The sequence below is a fragment of the Drosophila sulfurigaster genome, chromosome 3, assembly GCF_023558435.1.
Source record: "Drosophila sulfurigaster albostrigata strain 15112-1811.04 chromosome 3, ASM2355843v2, whole genome shotgun sequence".
Classification (NCBI taxonomy): Eukaryota; Metazoa; Arthropoda; class Insecta; order Diptera; family Drosophilidae; genus Drosophila; species Drosophila sulfurigaster.
Genome location: NC_084883.1, coordinates 49,276,605 through 49,293,753, shown reverse-complemented (window position 1 = coordinate 49,293,753; position 17,149 = coordinate 49,276,605). Strand labels below are relative to the sequence as shown.

Here is a 17,149-nt window from a genome sequence, read left to right as displayed (position 1 = left end):
CAGCAAGCCAAAGAGAGATCTAATGGGGAAGAGAGCGAAAAGCTTAAGAAAGCTTTAAGTTGACTTATTATAGGGGTTTGTCCCTCTTTAAATAATATCGCGGAAAGCATTTCAGGAAATGCATGTAAATATGTATGTAAGTGTGTCTGTGTGTGTGTGTACATCAATGATAAAAGGGGCGTTACCAGTGTGTTTGTGTGTTTGTATCGTTGCATGTATGCGTGTGTGTGTTTGTGTGTGTGTGTGCTGCGACAACGCTGATAAAACACGTATAAACGTATTGTTAGCTTTTATAATTTATCACGACCTCAACTAAGCACCGCTCTCTGGTGAGAAACCTGTCAGAATTGTGTGAGCGTCATTATTCATGTCAACTCCTCTGGCGTCTGGTCCTCTCACTCCCACTTTTTCTTCCTGTCTCTCCCTCTCTCGCTCTATCCCTTTTTGTGTGTGGCCAAAATTAAAAGACAGCTAAGAAGAAATTTACGATGGCTTTTTAAAATGAAGCTCGACTTGTGCGACATGTTAATTAACGCTGCTTAAAAGCAGATAAAACAAAAGTTTCAAACCATCACAATAAGCAACATGATAAATATATAATCAGCATCGAGCAGAAGCAGCGAAAATGAAAAAACGAAAATAATAAAAGGAAAGTCGACTTTGAAACTGAAATCGATATTGCAATTAACTAATTAATTTTGTCAGCTCTCGAAATTGGCTGCCAAATGGTTGCGACACCTGTAAACGACAATTCAATTGAAATCTCAACTGTTGCAGGCACCCAAAAAATAAAATCAGGTACACAACAAGTACTTTGAAAGCTGCTGTCGAGTGTGCTCGACTTTGAAATACCGGTTCATTATTTAACTTAAACTTTTTTAAAGGAGAATGAAAAATTTGTAATTGTGGGTTAATCTTGGTTTATATGAAAAGTAAAATCTTCAATCCCAATATTCAGCTTTGAAATATTTGTTGAAGTTTTGTAATTTCGATTATTTGAACTATTTTTATGGATATTCATGGTGCTTCAATATTTTGTTTTCATCTTTTTACAGATATTTTCAATACACCTATTTGTAGGCTTATATTTAATTTAAAGTTTAAGTGAAACTCTATAAAATGAGTTAAGAACAGTTCAACAAAATTTACTACAGCTTTTGCACTAAATAGAGAAGCAATCAAAAGAAGCTTTATAGATAGTTAATATGTAGGAAATAACTTACACAATATATTAAAATCGATTTTTAAGTCCCTCACAGGTAAGTAATGCAAGGCACTTAAATTACATGATAAATGCTAAATGTAACATATAAGATTATAAAAAATTGAATATGGAATGGATCAAAATAAGTAAATATATGCAATGCACAGATATATACAATGTGCAATGGCAATAAAACAATTTTCCGACTTATATTTATTTTAAAGCTTAAAAATTAAACCAATTCTTGCAAAATAGTTAAATATATTCAATGCACTTAAGTTAGATCTAAAAAATGTAAAAAAGAACATAGAAATATGAAATATATCGAAATAGCTAAGTATACATATATATATAATCCACCCAAGTCAAACGATTTCAAGCATATAAACTGTATTTAGAGATTTACCGACAATTGTATGCAATTATCTTGGATGTGCAATTAAATGTAGAAGCAATTATCTTGAATGTGCAATTAAGAGTAGGTGGAAATATTTACATATCCGATGGTCGGCAAGATATAACACTCTTTCAACCCTTCGGTTGACAGGTATAAGAAAAAAGGGCAATGAAAATTGACTTTTTACGGTTGCTCGCAACCGGGCAAAGCGAGGCAAAGCGAACTTGTGCTTTCTTTCATGGAATGTGCTGCATTTTTCGCTAATTGGCTGTGTTTTTCAATTATGTTTGGCCCAAATTCATTAGTTGGTCTATTTGTGCGTCTCTGCATGCTCAATTGCGCGACAAACAGTTCAATATTTAATTATGTGCCACAGTTACCAGTTTGCCAGTTACGAGTTGTAAGTTAACCAGTTGGCAACCCAGACTCCCTGTCGAGAGGCTGAGCACTTAATTAGGTTTGCTTAAATGAAGCCACAATATGTACATTTGCTGAAAAGGAATTCATTGCTGAAAATTACGTTCATTTTTTTTATGTGTTCATACAATTTATGCACATCAAGTATTATTCTAAAACAGCTCTGGAAATGAGCTCTTTGAGCTCAAGTTTTTTTTTCACCCGCTGCTGCTTCGAGTGCAGCAGCAATTCTCTCAAAGAAATATTGTATACTTGTACTATATATATATATACAGACATATACATTTATATATCTCCAGTACTTGAAGCAACAGAACAGCCCTCGGCTGCAGTTGCTCTGACTCTGACTCTGATTCTGATTCTGATTGTGACTCCAGCTCTGTGGAAAGCAAATCAAACAAAATCATCAGCAGCAGATTAAACAGTAGAGAAATGCTCTTGAAATGCTTTTAAAATGCTGAGCACTTTTTAGAACCTTCAAGCAAACTGTTAAATTAAAGACACTTTGCACAAGAGTAAATAATTTGTAATCATTTGCACAAAACTTCTCATTGCGCTCCCTTTTTCTTTCTCTTTCTCTACTTCTATTTTTTTTTGGGGGTTTTGTTGGTAAACGAGATATTAAAGCAAGTGTTCCAAGTAAACAGCAGAGTTTACTTAGCTCAGCTTAAGTATTCGCAAGTGCTTCCAAGGGGAGCATAAGTTTCGCTTAGATTGCAGCATTTATAATCTAAATTTGTATTTAAATTTCGTTTCATTAAGGCTCATTCCTGCTGTAATCTCTGCTAAATGAATTTATTTCCAAAATGTTGCTGCTGTGGATATTTTGTAGATTAAAACAGGTTTGTGGGTTGAGAAACTTATCTGACACATTTTTAAATGTCTCTAGAAATTTTACAATTATCGCAAATGTCATTTAGTAAATAAATTTAGTAGTGGCTTTTAAATATTTCTAGTAATTGTATACATTTGTGATAGTTTTTTTTTCTGTGGTGTAATTTTATACTAATACTAATCAATAATAAAAAATGTATAAAAATATCATTTTTTTCATTATACTTTATAATTTAGTGCTGAATTAATTGGTTTCAAATATTCCGAAATATAATTATATTTAAATATCGAATATCGGACTGTTTCACAATTATTTTAAATGCCACTCCGTAAATATCTTGAGTATTAATTAGTCAGCAGAAATTATCAACAATGTAATTTGTGTTTTTGCATAAATTTTTGTAAGTTTTTGTCCTTGTGTGGTATAATATTATACTAAAAATATAAAAAAATACTAATTGTTTAAAAATATTATTATTTTTATATCATTCATTTTTCATATTACTTTATAATTTAGTGTTGTAGTAATTGATTTCAAATATTGTGAAACAACCTGATATTAAAAGATCAAAGCAATTTTGTAGGCTGACAAGCTTAAATGTCGCTAGTTAATTTTCAATTATCTAAAATGTCATTTTTTTAATTTATTTACTATTAATTAGAAAAATGTAATTATCAATGTAATTTATGAGTAATTTAATAAATTTTCGATAGAGGAAAATTGCCTCCAGGTGATTTTGAGCTTATAAACCTTTTTAATTTTGAAGTAAGTGATTAGTATTTTCCTAAATTTCTTTTCTTGGGAGTGGGGATATTAAATTGATTTTTTTAAAGCATCTCATAGTATCTCATTAAGTAATTATTTTAGTCTATTTCGTTTTCATCTCACAGCTTAACACACCGCTCAATAAGTTCCCGGTCTAAGAAGGAAAAACACATTTTTTTCTACAAATTTGATATTTCAACCACCAGCAACCCAAAACTTTAAATCATTATACTGACCAAACTAAGAAAGGTATTAAATTTATTTGAAAGCAGGATATTAGTTTAATGTTTTAACATAAAGCATATCACTTCACTTATTTTCTCACTTTTTGTTTACTATATAAAACAATTGAGAAACAAAAAAGTAAAAAAAAAATACTACAGCTTATTTCAACTAGCTGAAAAAACCTAATTATAAATATGTTAAACTATGTATTTAGTACTTCGTATTGTCTCTGTCTTAATAAATAACTATTCCCGATTGGCAATAGATTACACCAATTGTTTAATGATATCAAGGCCAATTCCCATTCTTTCACTAAGGTTAGATTTGTTGTAAATTGGTCTGTATGTTTTATAAAGTTTCTACTGTTTATTTTATTAACTTTACTTTTCAACTTTTTCATAATATTTCCAATGCTTTCATTTAATGAATATTTAAAAGACAATTTATTTTTTGTTGGGATATTTAGGAAGGTGTAAATACATACAATATTATAAAATGTATTATCTTTTTTAATTTTGTAGCTTTTTACACATTTCTATTCTAATTAATTAGGTTGTGCGTTAGTTCCTCTATAAAAAATGTAAAAAAGGTTAGATATCATTAAAATGAATACTAATGTATTTCAAAGGCACTGTTCACAAAGGCGTTCAGCTTTTAAAGCATAAACATTTTAAATAAATGTTTAGCTGTGGATATTCAACAGATGTGTTTTGAATAAATAAAGCTAGCTTGACATACATATTTATGTATGTATGTCTTATACTTCCTTTCTTCTTCTTGTTATAATGAAATATTGCAGTTGACCAGTCGCAATCTTTAATTAAGCTCTGCGCATCGAGTGTCCTTTAATAAGCTCTCAGCAGCCAAGCTTTATTTCTGTTTTCTTCTCCATTTTTATAATTAATGTCATCAACTCAACTTATGTACATGTGCAAGTACTTACAAGTACACGCACACACACAAACACACACATACACATACATATAAGGGTACGTATGTATATGAAATCATCACGTTTAATGAGGCAATGTCATTGGGAAGGCGCTTAATGCTGTCTCGAAGTCCACACATACAAACACACATACAAACATTCATATGTATGTATGTGTTTATGTATGTGTATCCACACTTGGCTTTCATCTCTTTGAATAGAACTTTTGTGCCTGTAAATTGGCTTCTTATGCTGCTCATTATGAGGCCGACAAAAATAATGGCGGGTTGTTGTTGTATATGTATGTTGAATATACTATATAGGATGTGTGTGAGCTGTAGCATGATATGATATACTCTCTGTGTTTTTCTTTTTTTTTGGCTTTTCGCCGTTATAATTACGATGAGTACAAATTATGAGTGTACCACGGTTTAATCTTTGCCTGTTCATATGCAATTAATCAAAGTGCTATACATACTTCTATATACTACACTGCGTTGTAGGTGGGTCTTATTAAAAATCTTGTCGGCTGTTTTAAATCAATTATGTTGAAGCCATATGGTGACGTAGACGTCGACGTCGACGGCAGCGGTTAAGTGGTTCCGTTACTTTAAGCTCACGTACACGAAGGTTTAAACGTCAAAGCAGAGTAGACACTAATACAAATACCAATAGAATAGCACCCAGACATACACACATAAGGATGGTACTTAAATGCTTATTTGTATGTAAATTCAAAAGGGCGGCGTATGTCCATTAAGTGGCGCTTTAATTACTTACACAAAAACGTGCCACATTTTTGTTGAACATTTCTTTCTGCGTTTCGTTTTATTTAATGTAAAACACTTAAGAGCAAATACACTCTATGATATGTTATGGGTAAGTAAGTCTACTATATAATAACTAGCATCAGTCTTGTGTAATTTGATATGGATGTGGAACTATTTGTTTGGCTTGAATCAGAGTTTGCTCACATTGCAATGGCTTAGATAGTCTGGTTTCCAATCTAAAAAGAAGTATGTACAATTTTTATTCATTATAATATTTTGTTGACTTACCTTTTCCCGTTATACATATCTCTCGCAGCATATCGCAGTGACTGTAGAAGAACTGATGTTCGTTGAAGTGCGCTGCACAGACGGGCAGAAAGGGATCACAATCATCGATGGCCTTGCAGGCATCGGAGATGGGCTCAAAGATGGGCAAAGCGAATACACAGAGCACGGATGCCAAACAGATCAGCAGCAATAGTATTGAAATCTTTGTTGCGATCCCCAGCGAAGGCATATTATATTAAATGCCAGCCGAAAGTGAACTCTATTTAAATGCTTATTAATTAACGTATTCATATATATAGAGTGCGGTTGTGTGTGCACAGGTGTGATAAACATATGACTTACTCTATTGTTCAGATCAGTCTATTTTTCTTCTTTTTTTTTCGTAGACGCTTCTGAGTAATAGTAGATATATGGCAAAAACGATGCGGCTGCGTTCAGAGACAAGCGTGAAAAGCGAACGAACAACTGATAACCACTGCCCAGCTTCAAAAAAATATAAATCCAACTCACTGCTGCTCGCTGTGCTCTCTCTCTCTCTCTCTCACTCTTTCTCTCGCTGGCAGTTGCCATATGAGCTTTACAATCTCTGCCCCCCTGTCAGTGCCCCCACTATAAGCTTCCCCTTTGCTGACTTGCCCCTACACCGAGAGAAACGATCGATGCGTTTCGAATTGAGTCAATGCGATGGCTTAACAAAAGCTGTGATCAAATAGATACTCTGATGTGAATAAAAAGGAAAAAATGTGAATTCAATATTAGTTTACTCAAAAAAATAAAACAGAGCAGAATGAAACCAATTTTAAGGTTTTCCTTCATTCTGATCTTAAGAGAAGTACCAACTTAAAACTGTTTTTATTCTTATTACTTCATTAAAATTATACTTTTTTTAAGTAAACTAATACAAAATCCAAAATTTTATTTTATTATGTTGTTCCACTATTATTGTAGTATACTGCAGAACGAATAAAAATGATTTATTTCTCTTAGTTTTTTTTTGGTTCTATATTAAACGAAGAAAAATATAACATATCAAATTATTAATTTGCTAATTTAAAGAAAAGAAAGTTTTGAATATATTTTTTATACAAAATACAAATTTGGTTCAATAGAATTTTGGAAAAATATATCTAATTACTCTGAAAAGCGTAAAGATGACACCGAATGAATTATTAATAATTATCTTTTTTAAAATATATATACATTTTTGGATCTATTTCTTAGGAAACTAAAACTATTTAGTCTATAATTACAATATTATTTGTTGGGTGTTTATATAGGTAGAATTTTTAGAAATATATTTGGATTTTACAAAAATTAAGTTTATTTTTATTTTATTTTCTTCTTGATCTTTGTTAAGTTTTTGCATAATATAAAAATTTCAAATTCTACAAAATTTAAATTGAATATTTGAAGTGTATTCAAATTTCAAGTATATAGTTTATTCTGGTTTGTGATTTAAGAAATTAATCGGAAATTTGTTTTTGAAATTCAAAATTTCACGCATACTGAATATGCTGGCATTTGAATCCAAAATTTTTCGTTAGGTGTATGATTCCCATGACAACGGTCGATTGTGGCGCATTGTTGTTACTGCTGCTGCTGCTGCTGATGTTGCTGCTGTTGCTGTTGTTGGCCAGTGAGACAATGATAAACATTGACTCTACGTCGCGTAGTTCGCGTTTTTCGCGGTGCTCTATTGTTTATGCTGTCGCTGTCGCAGTCGCAGTCGCTGCCTCGGTCGCTGCCTCGGTCGCTGTTGCCGGCATATTCAATGAATGGCGATGCCGATGACGATGCCGTTGCTCATCTAACTGGAACACCATTTACAGCCGGATCGGAAGCGTTGCTCAGCGGAAGCGTAGCGTGCAGGTGCATTGCGGTGTTGAGCACCGCGAGCATAAAGCTCTGCTGCTGCTGCTGCTTCTGCCACCGCATACACTGCCTGCAAATGAGTCTACCACATGTGGGAGACTTTTCAGCACAGTTGAAACAGCTTTTGCGGGCGGGTTTTTTTTTCGGTTTGGTTTTTTTTTCTCGTGAATAAATGATCTTCATGCGTCATTGCAGTTTGCTGTTGAGTATCAAGTGATATACAGGGTGCTATAAATCTTATTTAAAATGTTAGAAGCTGACTCACGAGTGGCGAGCACAACAAGTTATGTGCTGCTTAAGCGAAACCTGACGAAAATTAATTTAGATATAACTTGTCAAGCATGTAAGTTGCTAAAAATAGTATAATAAATGTGTTGACATGTTCAAAAGTGGTTCAATTTTTGGGATTATAACGGAATGTCTCGAAATTTGAAAGGTGTGATCGACTACAATAAATTTGAATTTTAGAAATAATTGATTGCTTGACTGTTTTGATTGAACACAGAGAAAAATGTTTGAATCAAGATTTTGGTTTTAGTAGGAATTTTGGGTCTCAAAAGTGCGTCAAGAATATGAAAATGTTACAAAACACATCTTGATTTCAAGAACATTTAATACATGATCCAAGTTCTTACTGATAAGAAGAAAAAATCTTATAAATTTAAGAAATCTTATTATAAAATCAAAAAATATTATATTATATTTAAATGTTTTTTTTTATGATTAAATTATAGCGCATTCAGTTATTCAGAAAAAATCGCTATTGGAATTTCGATGGATTACAAAATTTTGTAACCTTAATCTAGAATATTTGGTTTTATCTTCAAAATTTGGCATTTTTTAGACTATTTTCTCAGCTTTAGAAATATGTTTTTAAAGTGTTCTTTTTTCAAAAACTACATTTAAAGTATTTTCTTGATTTTTGAACTTGGTGTTTTTTTTAGTGTACTTAACTCTTTTTTTTTATACCGTGCAAAAATAGGCCGATTCTTAATACCGTTTTGATTTTATCTTTTTTACTAATATCTTTCCCGTATTTCACATTGTGTTTACTCTCTTAATAAAGAGCCTAAACTTTTTATAGGGCATTTGTTAGTCGAGCTGTCTTCATTAAGCCAGTTTAACTTGTTCTCTCAATGAGTTTATTCAACTATCTGAAATAGCACACTTCAGTTGGGGTATCTGCTAGTCAAGTATGTTCATTGTTGTTGTTGTTGTTGCTGATGTTGTTGTTTGGTATTTTCTCAATGAGTCATGAACTTTCGTGCTAAAATCTACGTTTATTGTTAGTGACTAACCTTTAACCATACTGACCTATAAACTACTTGCAGCTACTTACACTGAGTGGAGTCCATAAACATATTTAATATGCGGTAACTGGATACGACTTACCCCAATTTTGTGGCAAGCAAAGCAATTAAACGCCTCGATATACGATACTCGAACGCACCCGCAAGACAGAGAGAGAGAGAGAGAGAGAGAGGGAGAGTGAGATGAATCAACAGCTAAAGCAATAGCAACAAGAACATTTCGTCAACCCCATTAGAAGATACATATTACGTAGATAAAAGATACATACGCACTTGTGCAGATAGTTAAATGGGGTGTCAGCTTAAAGAGCGCTTTAACTGCGAATGTGGTTGCTTGGGCCACAAGTAGCAGTACTTTGCCGAGTCATCAACATACACACACACACACACATACGCACGCATACATTCGCATCTGCTAAGATGGCTGCATTTCCTGCTGGTGTAGATGCTGTTGCTTTCCGGTTATGTGGGTTCGCTCTCAGCATCGCATAGCGCATAGTGGAGAAACTTCCGTAAGTTCAGCGAACATATGCAAAACAATGGCGACATCGGCGCAAATAATTTAGCGAGTAAGGAAACTTAAGCACATTTGAATACACACACACACGCACACTCTCCTATACATACAAGTACAAGTATATACGATGTGAAAGCGCATTAAGCGTATGGAAAATACTTACCGTTATATAACACTATTAAAGGGGTTTAAGTTTCGGGGTATTATGGCTTCAAATAAGTGTAGGAGCAAGCTCAGTGGCAGTAAAGGAGTCTAATAACTATAGGGTATTTTCTAGGCGAGTAAACTCGATTCTTCTTTTTAACATCTTATGCCATTCCTCCATGGAAATTATATTTCTATACATTCAGTTTAAAGTACAAGTTTGCAACCCTCATTTTTGCGCAATTTTACGAACTTGGGTTCTAAATTTAAAATTAAATTAATCATTGCCAAGAATAAAAGCTGACTTTTAAAGTTGTTGAACTGTTTAAATATTTTTTTTTGATTCGATGGACTACATAATTTTGCAACCTAAATTTTGATCTTATTTTGAAAATTTGTAATTTTTTAGACTGTTTTTAGTTTGAAGAATTTGCTCTTAAAGTGGTCTTATTTTAAGAACACAATTTTGAAGGCAAATGTTCTTGATATTAGAAATAGGCTTTTTTCATATAGCAAAATGAATTCTTATTATCTATTTTCAGTTTACAGAGCATCGCATATTCGCTTACTTTAGCACATTTTTTGTACACAATTCTTCTATTCCTTGATGCCAGATTGATTTAGCATTTCAATTTAATTTATTTGCAAATATTTAAATGTCTTTTTATTTTGCTAGAATTCCTTTTTTATTGTTGAAACTTTTTCCTTTAGCAATTTGCACTTCTTTCTTGTTTTATTTCGTTTCCGTTTTTGCTTTGTGCTCACCGCAACTTTTGTTTATTTTGTCGTGTATTAAAAAACAAAGAAGCGCTAGGAATAAAAAATACGCAAGTGGGGGAAGAGTTCAAAACAAACTTGAATATGCAAATAAGATTTGATGGCATTTGGGTGCGGGGGTTACGACCTGACAGACAGGGCAGCAAACATGGCTAAAAGGATTGCCCGCCAAGTGTTTAAAGTAGAATTTATCATAATTAATTGGATCTGCTAATGGATTCTTACTTATCTGCTTGGTCTACGAGCGACATACTTTTCGAGCAATCCAAGGATTGTGCAACATCAAGTGGAATATAAAGAAATGACTGCAGAAGATAACAAAGTAAAAAGGTTGACGTTATTCTACTGCAAAGCTAAGGTTACCATAACTATAAACATTAACGGACAAAAGAAAAGGGCAAAGGTAACCGGATGCAAGTTGTGGTATTTTGGAGTCCGAATCGGCAACTGGTTGCTAAACTCATAACCGTAACGAGGCCTTGGCATCTAACAAAACTGAATACAAATTCACCTAGAGGAAGAGGGCGGGGTCACACAAAGAAATAGAAAAAATAGAAAAAGAAGAGCACATTGCGACTGATAAGCTTTGCAACAAATCCAAAGCACCGGAAACCGGTCTATGCACTTGTCCTTCCAGCCCCTCCCAAAGCGGATGCTCTTCTATACTCACTTTCTATTCATTGGCATTCACTCTCTGGTAGCTTAAGGCTTTGCCAGCTTAAAGAGCCAAGAAATTATGTTGTCCACTTCAGGTGTCGTTGTAAGCTCGCATCATAAATGATGTTTATTATATGTTATTTGAACAAAAAAAAAACAACATTATCTTATAGTATATGTTAGGGTGAAAATAATGTAATTTCATTCAGATCAAAAATAACTATTATAAAAAAAACAAAAACTCATGAAATAATAGTTATTATTTGAGTTTTAACGCATTACTCAAGTATATAAAAAACGTGAAAAGGAAAGTTAGCATATGAATACTTTATTTAGTATATTTACTTTGGCTGACAATTTGGCATATTTTTTACTCTATAGAATATTTTAAATGTAACATTTGGTAAATTTCAGTATTTTTTCGGTATATTAATTCGATATATTTTAAGAATAATACCACACTCATTTGTTTTTATCTAAAAATAGTTATTTTAATTTTACAGTCCCTGGTTAATACTCTCATTTCAATAATTATTATAACTGTAGAAATTTCAACACTAAAAGACAAAAGCTTATGATTATTATTTGACTTTGAAACTTTTAAATGGCTTTAAGATGAAGTTTACTTTATAAATCAACAATTTATGTACAAGTATATACACATATTTATGGATTATGACTTAATGACTCGCATTATCCACCCAAGGTAACTAGTCACTCGAATAAAGACAGGCGGCTTCCTCGACGAACAATCTCGGTAAACGAATAAGCTCACACCGATCTGAACCATGCTGTAATACTCTACCAATGGGCCACCAGAGTCACCATTGCAAATGGAGTTGCCCCATTTAGTAGAAACGCAAAGGTTTGATTTAGTGATCTGTTTGCCCCAAAAAGCTACGCATGTTTTCCTGCTCATGATCTTAAAGTGTGTATACTGCAGTACATCGGGGTACATATTACTAGCGTTCAAAGTAAGTCCCCAGCCGGTGGCAATCGAGTCATGTCCAGTGTAGGTATCGGGATGTGACTTCAGCTTTGGCAGCTTAACCGGTTGAATGTATTTGTTGAATTTAACACGTGGAATGCGAATGAGTGAGATGTCGTTGAACAAAGTCTTGTTGTTGAAGTTCTTATGGTAAACAATATTTTTTTTGGTCACGGTGTGCTCTATCAGTGAAGAGGATTTCAAAATGCTGCCCAATCCAACGGTGACAGTTTCAGCCCTATATAAAACCGATGCGATTAGTAGGGAGTCATTTTTTTTTGAAGATTATTCAACTTACCCGAATGTACAATGGGCCGCCGTAAGAACCCAAGTGTTGCTAATCAAGGAGCCACCACACGTATTTTCTGTATTTGCTGTATTGTTCTGCATTATTAGTAGGACTTGGTAGGGAAACTGACCAGGCGAAGCGTCATGTCCTCTAGTGATGCCAACAACTTGTTTGTAATTCAGAATCGATGCCGAGTCGAAGGCAAAAGCCAAAGCAAATATTACAAGCACCTTCATATTCAAATGCTGAAAAGACTATGAGCATAAATAATTAAACGACCGCTTTAAAAATCTCTCCTCTCCATTCTTCTAATTTAAATTAATCATTTGCACGTGCCTATGCATATGTTCGGGCAATTTACTGTTGAAATTAGTTTACATTTTTTAGACTTAATAAGTTTTACAATTGACCGTACTAAAACATACTTATTTTCGTTCAATCTATTGTTTACATATAAGTTAACAGCAACATTGTCACAGTTCACTGACATCAACAATTGTGCAACTTTGTAACCACTCGAGTTCAATAAATTAAACATCCGCCGATCAGTCCTAAGAAAACAACATTAATTGCTGAAACCACAAAATGGTCGCCGTCAGCAACAATGCATCCGCCTACGCCAACGTCGCTTCTTATTACGCAGACATGGCCGCCAAGTACACCAGCGCCGCTGCCAATTTATTACAAAAGGCATGTATGTATCAGTGTATGTCAGAATCTATGTATGAGAGTATTATCGTCATATGTAGATCCATAGAGTAGGCTTGGGCATGTTAACTCCTCCCCCCCTGAGTCCGAAGAGAAGGCCATACAGTCAACCATAGGGGGGAATGGCCGGATCGGAGAAGGATGGCTCGGTGACGTGTTGTTGGTGTATGCCACGAACTCCGACGATATTTTGAATTTTACAATTTTTGTGTTGTGTGTTAACACTTCCCAATTGTGTTTCGTGTCATGCCAAGACCGAGACTGCAAGACTTTTCTGTAGATCGTTAGATGACTCGTCTTGTAGAATGCTTCTTGCATTGAGTCTGGTGTACGCGCCCTCTTAGCGCAACGCGTAATTTCCCTAACGGCTACATTTCTCGAACATGTGCAATTTTGTGTATCATTTGTCATTTGTTTTGTGAGTGTTCTACAAGAAAGTTGATTTTTTCCTACGCGTATTTTATAAAACAATAAAAGGTAAGTTGTTAATATTTTTTAACTACTATTCTAATCTGATTTAAATTAAGAAATATATTTGGATTTGTATTTATATTTACAGTTTTGAGGACCACGAAAGAGCTATGTTGGATGATAAAAATAGAAACTACAATGCATTGTCCTGGGCGAAGAATATAAAAAGCGGCGAAATAAATTAATTTTTTCTTTTAGCTATTAGATTATTTAGTTATAAGTAAAACTGTTTAGATAATATATAATTTTAAGTACTCATTGTTATAGTTTAAATACATTTAATTTGAAGTACAATAAACATTTTATTTACTGCATATATTTTTGAGCGTATTTTTATTTTGCATATTCCGAACTACGCACTAGAATCTAAGCACAGATTTTCGGCAAGAGCTGGACCGCACATTTTCTACAAGAAACGTCGAGTACAAATTCTGCCAGCGCAGCCAAAACCCAACCCAGATAGAAGAATAAGTTCCAGTGCATGTGCTCGAGAAAAAAACAAAAACAAAATACATTGCGGTCAGCGAAGCGTGACGACGGAAAGAGATGTAATGAAGAAACAAGCAAAATTGTTTTTGTTTCGCGTGCAAATCGAAGCCCATATGCACGTTGCTTATGGGCGCACTACCCATAAGCACAGCCCAATTGTGTTTCGTGTCATGCCAAGACCGAGACTGCAAGACTTTTCTGTAGATCGTTAGATGACTCGTCTTGTAGAATGCTTCTTGCATTGAGTCTGGTGTACGCGCCCTCTTAGCGCAACGCGTAATTTCCCTAACGCCTACTTTTCTCGAACATGTGCAATTTTGTGTATCATTTGTCATTTGTTTTGTGAGTGCTGAACAAGAAAGTTTATTTTTTCGCGTCTTTTATAAAACAATAAAAGGTAAGTTGTTAATATTTTTAAACTACTTTTCTAATCTGATTTAAATTAAGAAATATATTTGTATTTGTACTTATATTTACAGTTTTGAGGACCACGAAAGAGCTATTTTGGATAATAAAAATAGAAACTACAAGGCATTGTCCAGGGCGAAGAATAAACAAAGCGGCGAAATAAATTCATTTTTTCTTTTAGCTATTAACATAGATTATTTAGTTATAAGTAAAACTGTTTAGATAATATTATATATAAATTTAAGTACTTATTGTATTAGTTTTAATAAATTTAATTTGAAGTACAATAAACATTTTATTTACTGCATATATTTTTGAGCGTATTTTTATTTTGCATATTCCGAACTACGCACTAGAATCTAAGCACAGATTTTCGGCAAGAGCTGGACCGCACATTTTCTACAAGAAACGTCGAGTACAAATTCTGCCAGCGCAGCCGAGGGAAATTTAAATTTCCCTCGGCCAAAATTTATACTCGACGGGTCTTGTATAAAATCAGTTCCGCATATACGGCAAAACGAAGTGATAAAGTCTTTTCGCATCTTGTGTCTACACATGACGAAACTGGAAGAAAACTTGTATATTGTCTACGAATAAAACACAATCGGGAGAGCATCTACATAAACAAAAGTGCTCTCAGCGTATAGGCGTTGAGCATTCCTGCTGTAGTTGTTAGCAAGGTGACACCATTGTCTCTATCTACTTTGTGTTGTGAAAATCTCGGTGTCAACTTGTTTCTTCGGTAACAAAGACAAAGAAACATACCTGAAACGAAAGAAAATACAAAGATAAATTAAAATTTAAGTGAAAAAAAAAATTAAAGACATGTGAGTTAAAGTTACAAATTAATTGAATTAAAACTAAGTTTTGGTGAAAGTGTAAATAATCAAGAAAACAATTTCAAAAATCAACTGAACTATCACAAACCATAAAACGATAACAAATAAATGACTGTTGGGAATAATAAAATAAAATTCTTTGCGCAACAAGTAGTATAACAAAACCCAATTCTGCGAATCCTACAATGACCCTCCAGAATACAAGGGCAAAACCTACAGGCTACTGGTTTTCACAAAAAAAACAAACAAATAAAATTTAAATTTAAAAATCACAATCGATCATAAACAACTTTTAAAATTTAAGAATAAAAAAGTCAAAATTGATCATTCACAATTTTTAAAGTAAATTATTCGTTATAAGTCAATAGACATCAACAGATTACACATTATATGTACATAAACACATTAATTAATTAATAGTTCTAAAATTCCCTCAACCTTAATTAAACTATTGCCAAAATGTCGAATCCACGTAACTTAGTTGCACCCCCGTACTTGTCTTACACAACGCTAACACACAACAACCTGCGCCTTCAAATAATCAACAATCTTCTTTAAATACAATAGATCAAGTAACTACGCTTATCAGACAGATAAATGAAACACACATTTACACAGTTTGTCTCTCAAATGTCCACATTTTCAATTTGCAAACCGGTTTTCGCTGAAAGCCTAGCGGTACTTTCTGAACACATGTTCACATCAACAGCGCATCGCAGCTCTGGTGTAATATTTCGGAGCAAAAGCGCAATTCAAATAGGGCTGGTTGAAGTTTATAAATTTATATTAACAAAGCTTTGTTAGCGCAGAGCGTCATGTAATCAAACCATAATATGTACCAGGCAAATTTAGCAGAATTAGACAGAGTACCAGACATTGTTAAGACCTTGCGAGAATTCTCCGGCAATCCAGCTGAATTCGGATCATGGAAGAAAAGCATAGATAGAATACTAGAGGCGTATTCAAATACAATTAGTACACCAAAATATTTTGGAATTTTTCAAACTTTTCGAAACAAAACAATAGGCAACGCAGACGTAGCATTGGAATCGTACACTGTTCCTCTAAATTGGAAAACCATTTCGAAATGTCTCACATTACATTACGCAGACAAACGCAACATTAGTACTTTAGAATACCAGATGACTACAATAATACAAGCACCTAACCAGACAGTGGAAGAATTCCACCAGGCAGTTTAAAAACATCTGTCCCTAATCCTTAACAAAATAAATTGCATGAAGTTAGGCAAAGAAGCAGAACAGCTCATGACCAAGATGTACAGAGATAAAGCTCTTGACACTTTTGTTAGAGGCCTTCGTGGTGATCATCACGTCTTCTTGGCATAAAAGAACCAACCGATTTGCCTTCTGCTTTTTAAAGCTAGAAAATCAAACATTCCGTTCCAATCATGCAACTAGACAGCAAAACGTCTTTAGGAATTTACCTGAGAGGTTGGCATAAATACCGCGTCAAACCCCTATCCCAAGCAATCTAGTTTTCCAACGTAGACCACAACACCCTCCAAGAAACAATATGCAGATCCCTTCTATGATCCCCAGAACAAATAATTTTGGACAGTTTCAAAATAGACCATTCTTTCCTAATCCAACCAATCCATTCGGACAGACTTTCAACCCACAATATCAACCACCACGATCGATTGCAATTAAACCTCAACCAAAACCTAAAGCAATGGACATTGATAAAAGCATTCAGACCAGACAAATTAATTACATGAATAGACCCCAATTCGAGTTAGTAAAGAGACCACCAATGCCACTTACAGAAATAAATAAGCGACAACGAAATTTCAATCTTCAGACAAAAAACGGACCAACAAATTAG

General features: G+C 33.8%; 2 protein-coding genes and 1 long non-coding RNA gene across 4 annotated transcripts in view; all 3 read right to left on the bottom strand.

Annotated features, from left to right (window-relative positions):
- Positions 1-5,570: 5,570 nt before the first annotated feature.
- Positions 5,571-6,301, bottom strand: LOC133842430 (uncharacterized). 2 transcript variants are annotated; one of them, XM_062275507.1, is made up of 3 exons: positions 6,175-6,301; positions 5,833-6,102; positions 5,571-5,780 (listed from the first exon to the last, which is right to left on the bottom strand). In XM_062275507.1, exons 2-3 carry the CDS (start codon positions 6,059-6,061, stop codon positions 5,734-5,736), a joined length of 276 nt encoding a protein of 91 aa, XP_062131491.1. In that variant the 5' UTR covers positions 6,062-6,102; positions 6,175-6,301; the 3' UTR covers positions 5,571-5,733. The 2 variants fall into 2 exon arrangements, with proteins under 2 accessions (XP_062131491.1, XP_062131490.1); XM_062275506.1 differs by having other exon boundaries at positions 5,833-6,091.
- An 862-nt stretch (positions 6,302-7,163) lies between these two features.
- Positions 7,164-17,149, bottom strand: part of LOC133840951 (uncharacterized) — a 191,585-nt gene continuing 181,599 nt past the window's right edge. The window contains exons 2-3 of the long non-coding RNA XR_009894229.1: positions 7,970-8,125; positions 7,164-7,903 (exon numbers count right to left, since the gene is read on the bottom strand). This is a non-coding gene — a long non-coding RNA (uncharacterized LOC133840951). The remainder of the gene's footprint in view (positions 7,904-7,969; positions 8,126-17,149) is intronic.
- Positions 11,661-12,487, bottom strand: LOC133844545 (serine protease 1-like). The gene is made up of 3 exons (XM_062278601.1): positions 12,396-12,487; positions 11,885-12,335; positions 11,661-11,666 (listed from the first exon to the last, which is right to left on the bottom strand). Exons 1-3 carry the CDS (start codon positions 12,485-12,487, stop codon positions 11,661-11,663), a joined length of 549 nt encoding a protein of 182 aa, XP_062134585.1.

Coding starts and splice junctions, on each gene's coding strand:
- LOC133844545 (XM_062278601.1), bottom strand. CDS start 12,487: ATGCAGAACAATACAGCAAATACAGAAAATACGTGTGGTGGCTCCTTG. Junction 12,336..12,395: donor GCGGCCCATTGTACATTCGG/GTAAGTTGAATA, acceptor GGTTTTATATAG/GGCTGAAACTGTCACCGTTG.
- LOC133842430 (XM_062275507.1), bottom strand. CDS start 6,061: ATGCCTTCGCTGGGGATCGCAACAAAGATTTCAATACTATTGCTGCTG. Junction 5,781..5,832: donor GATATGTATAACGGGAAAAG/GTAAGTCAACAA, acceptor ACTTCTTTTTAG/ATTGGAAACCAGACTATCTA.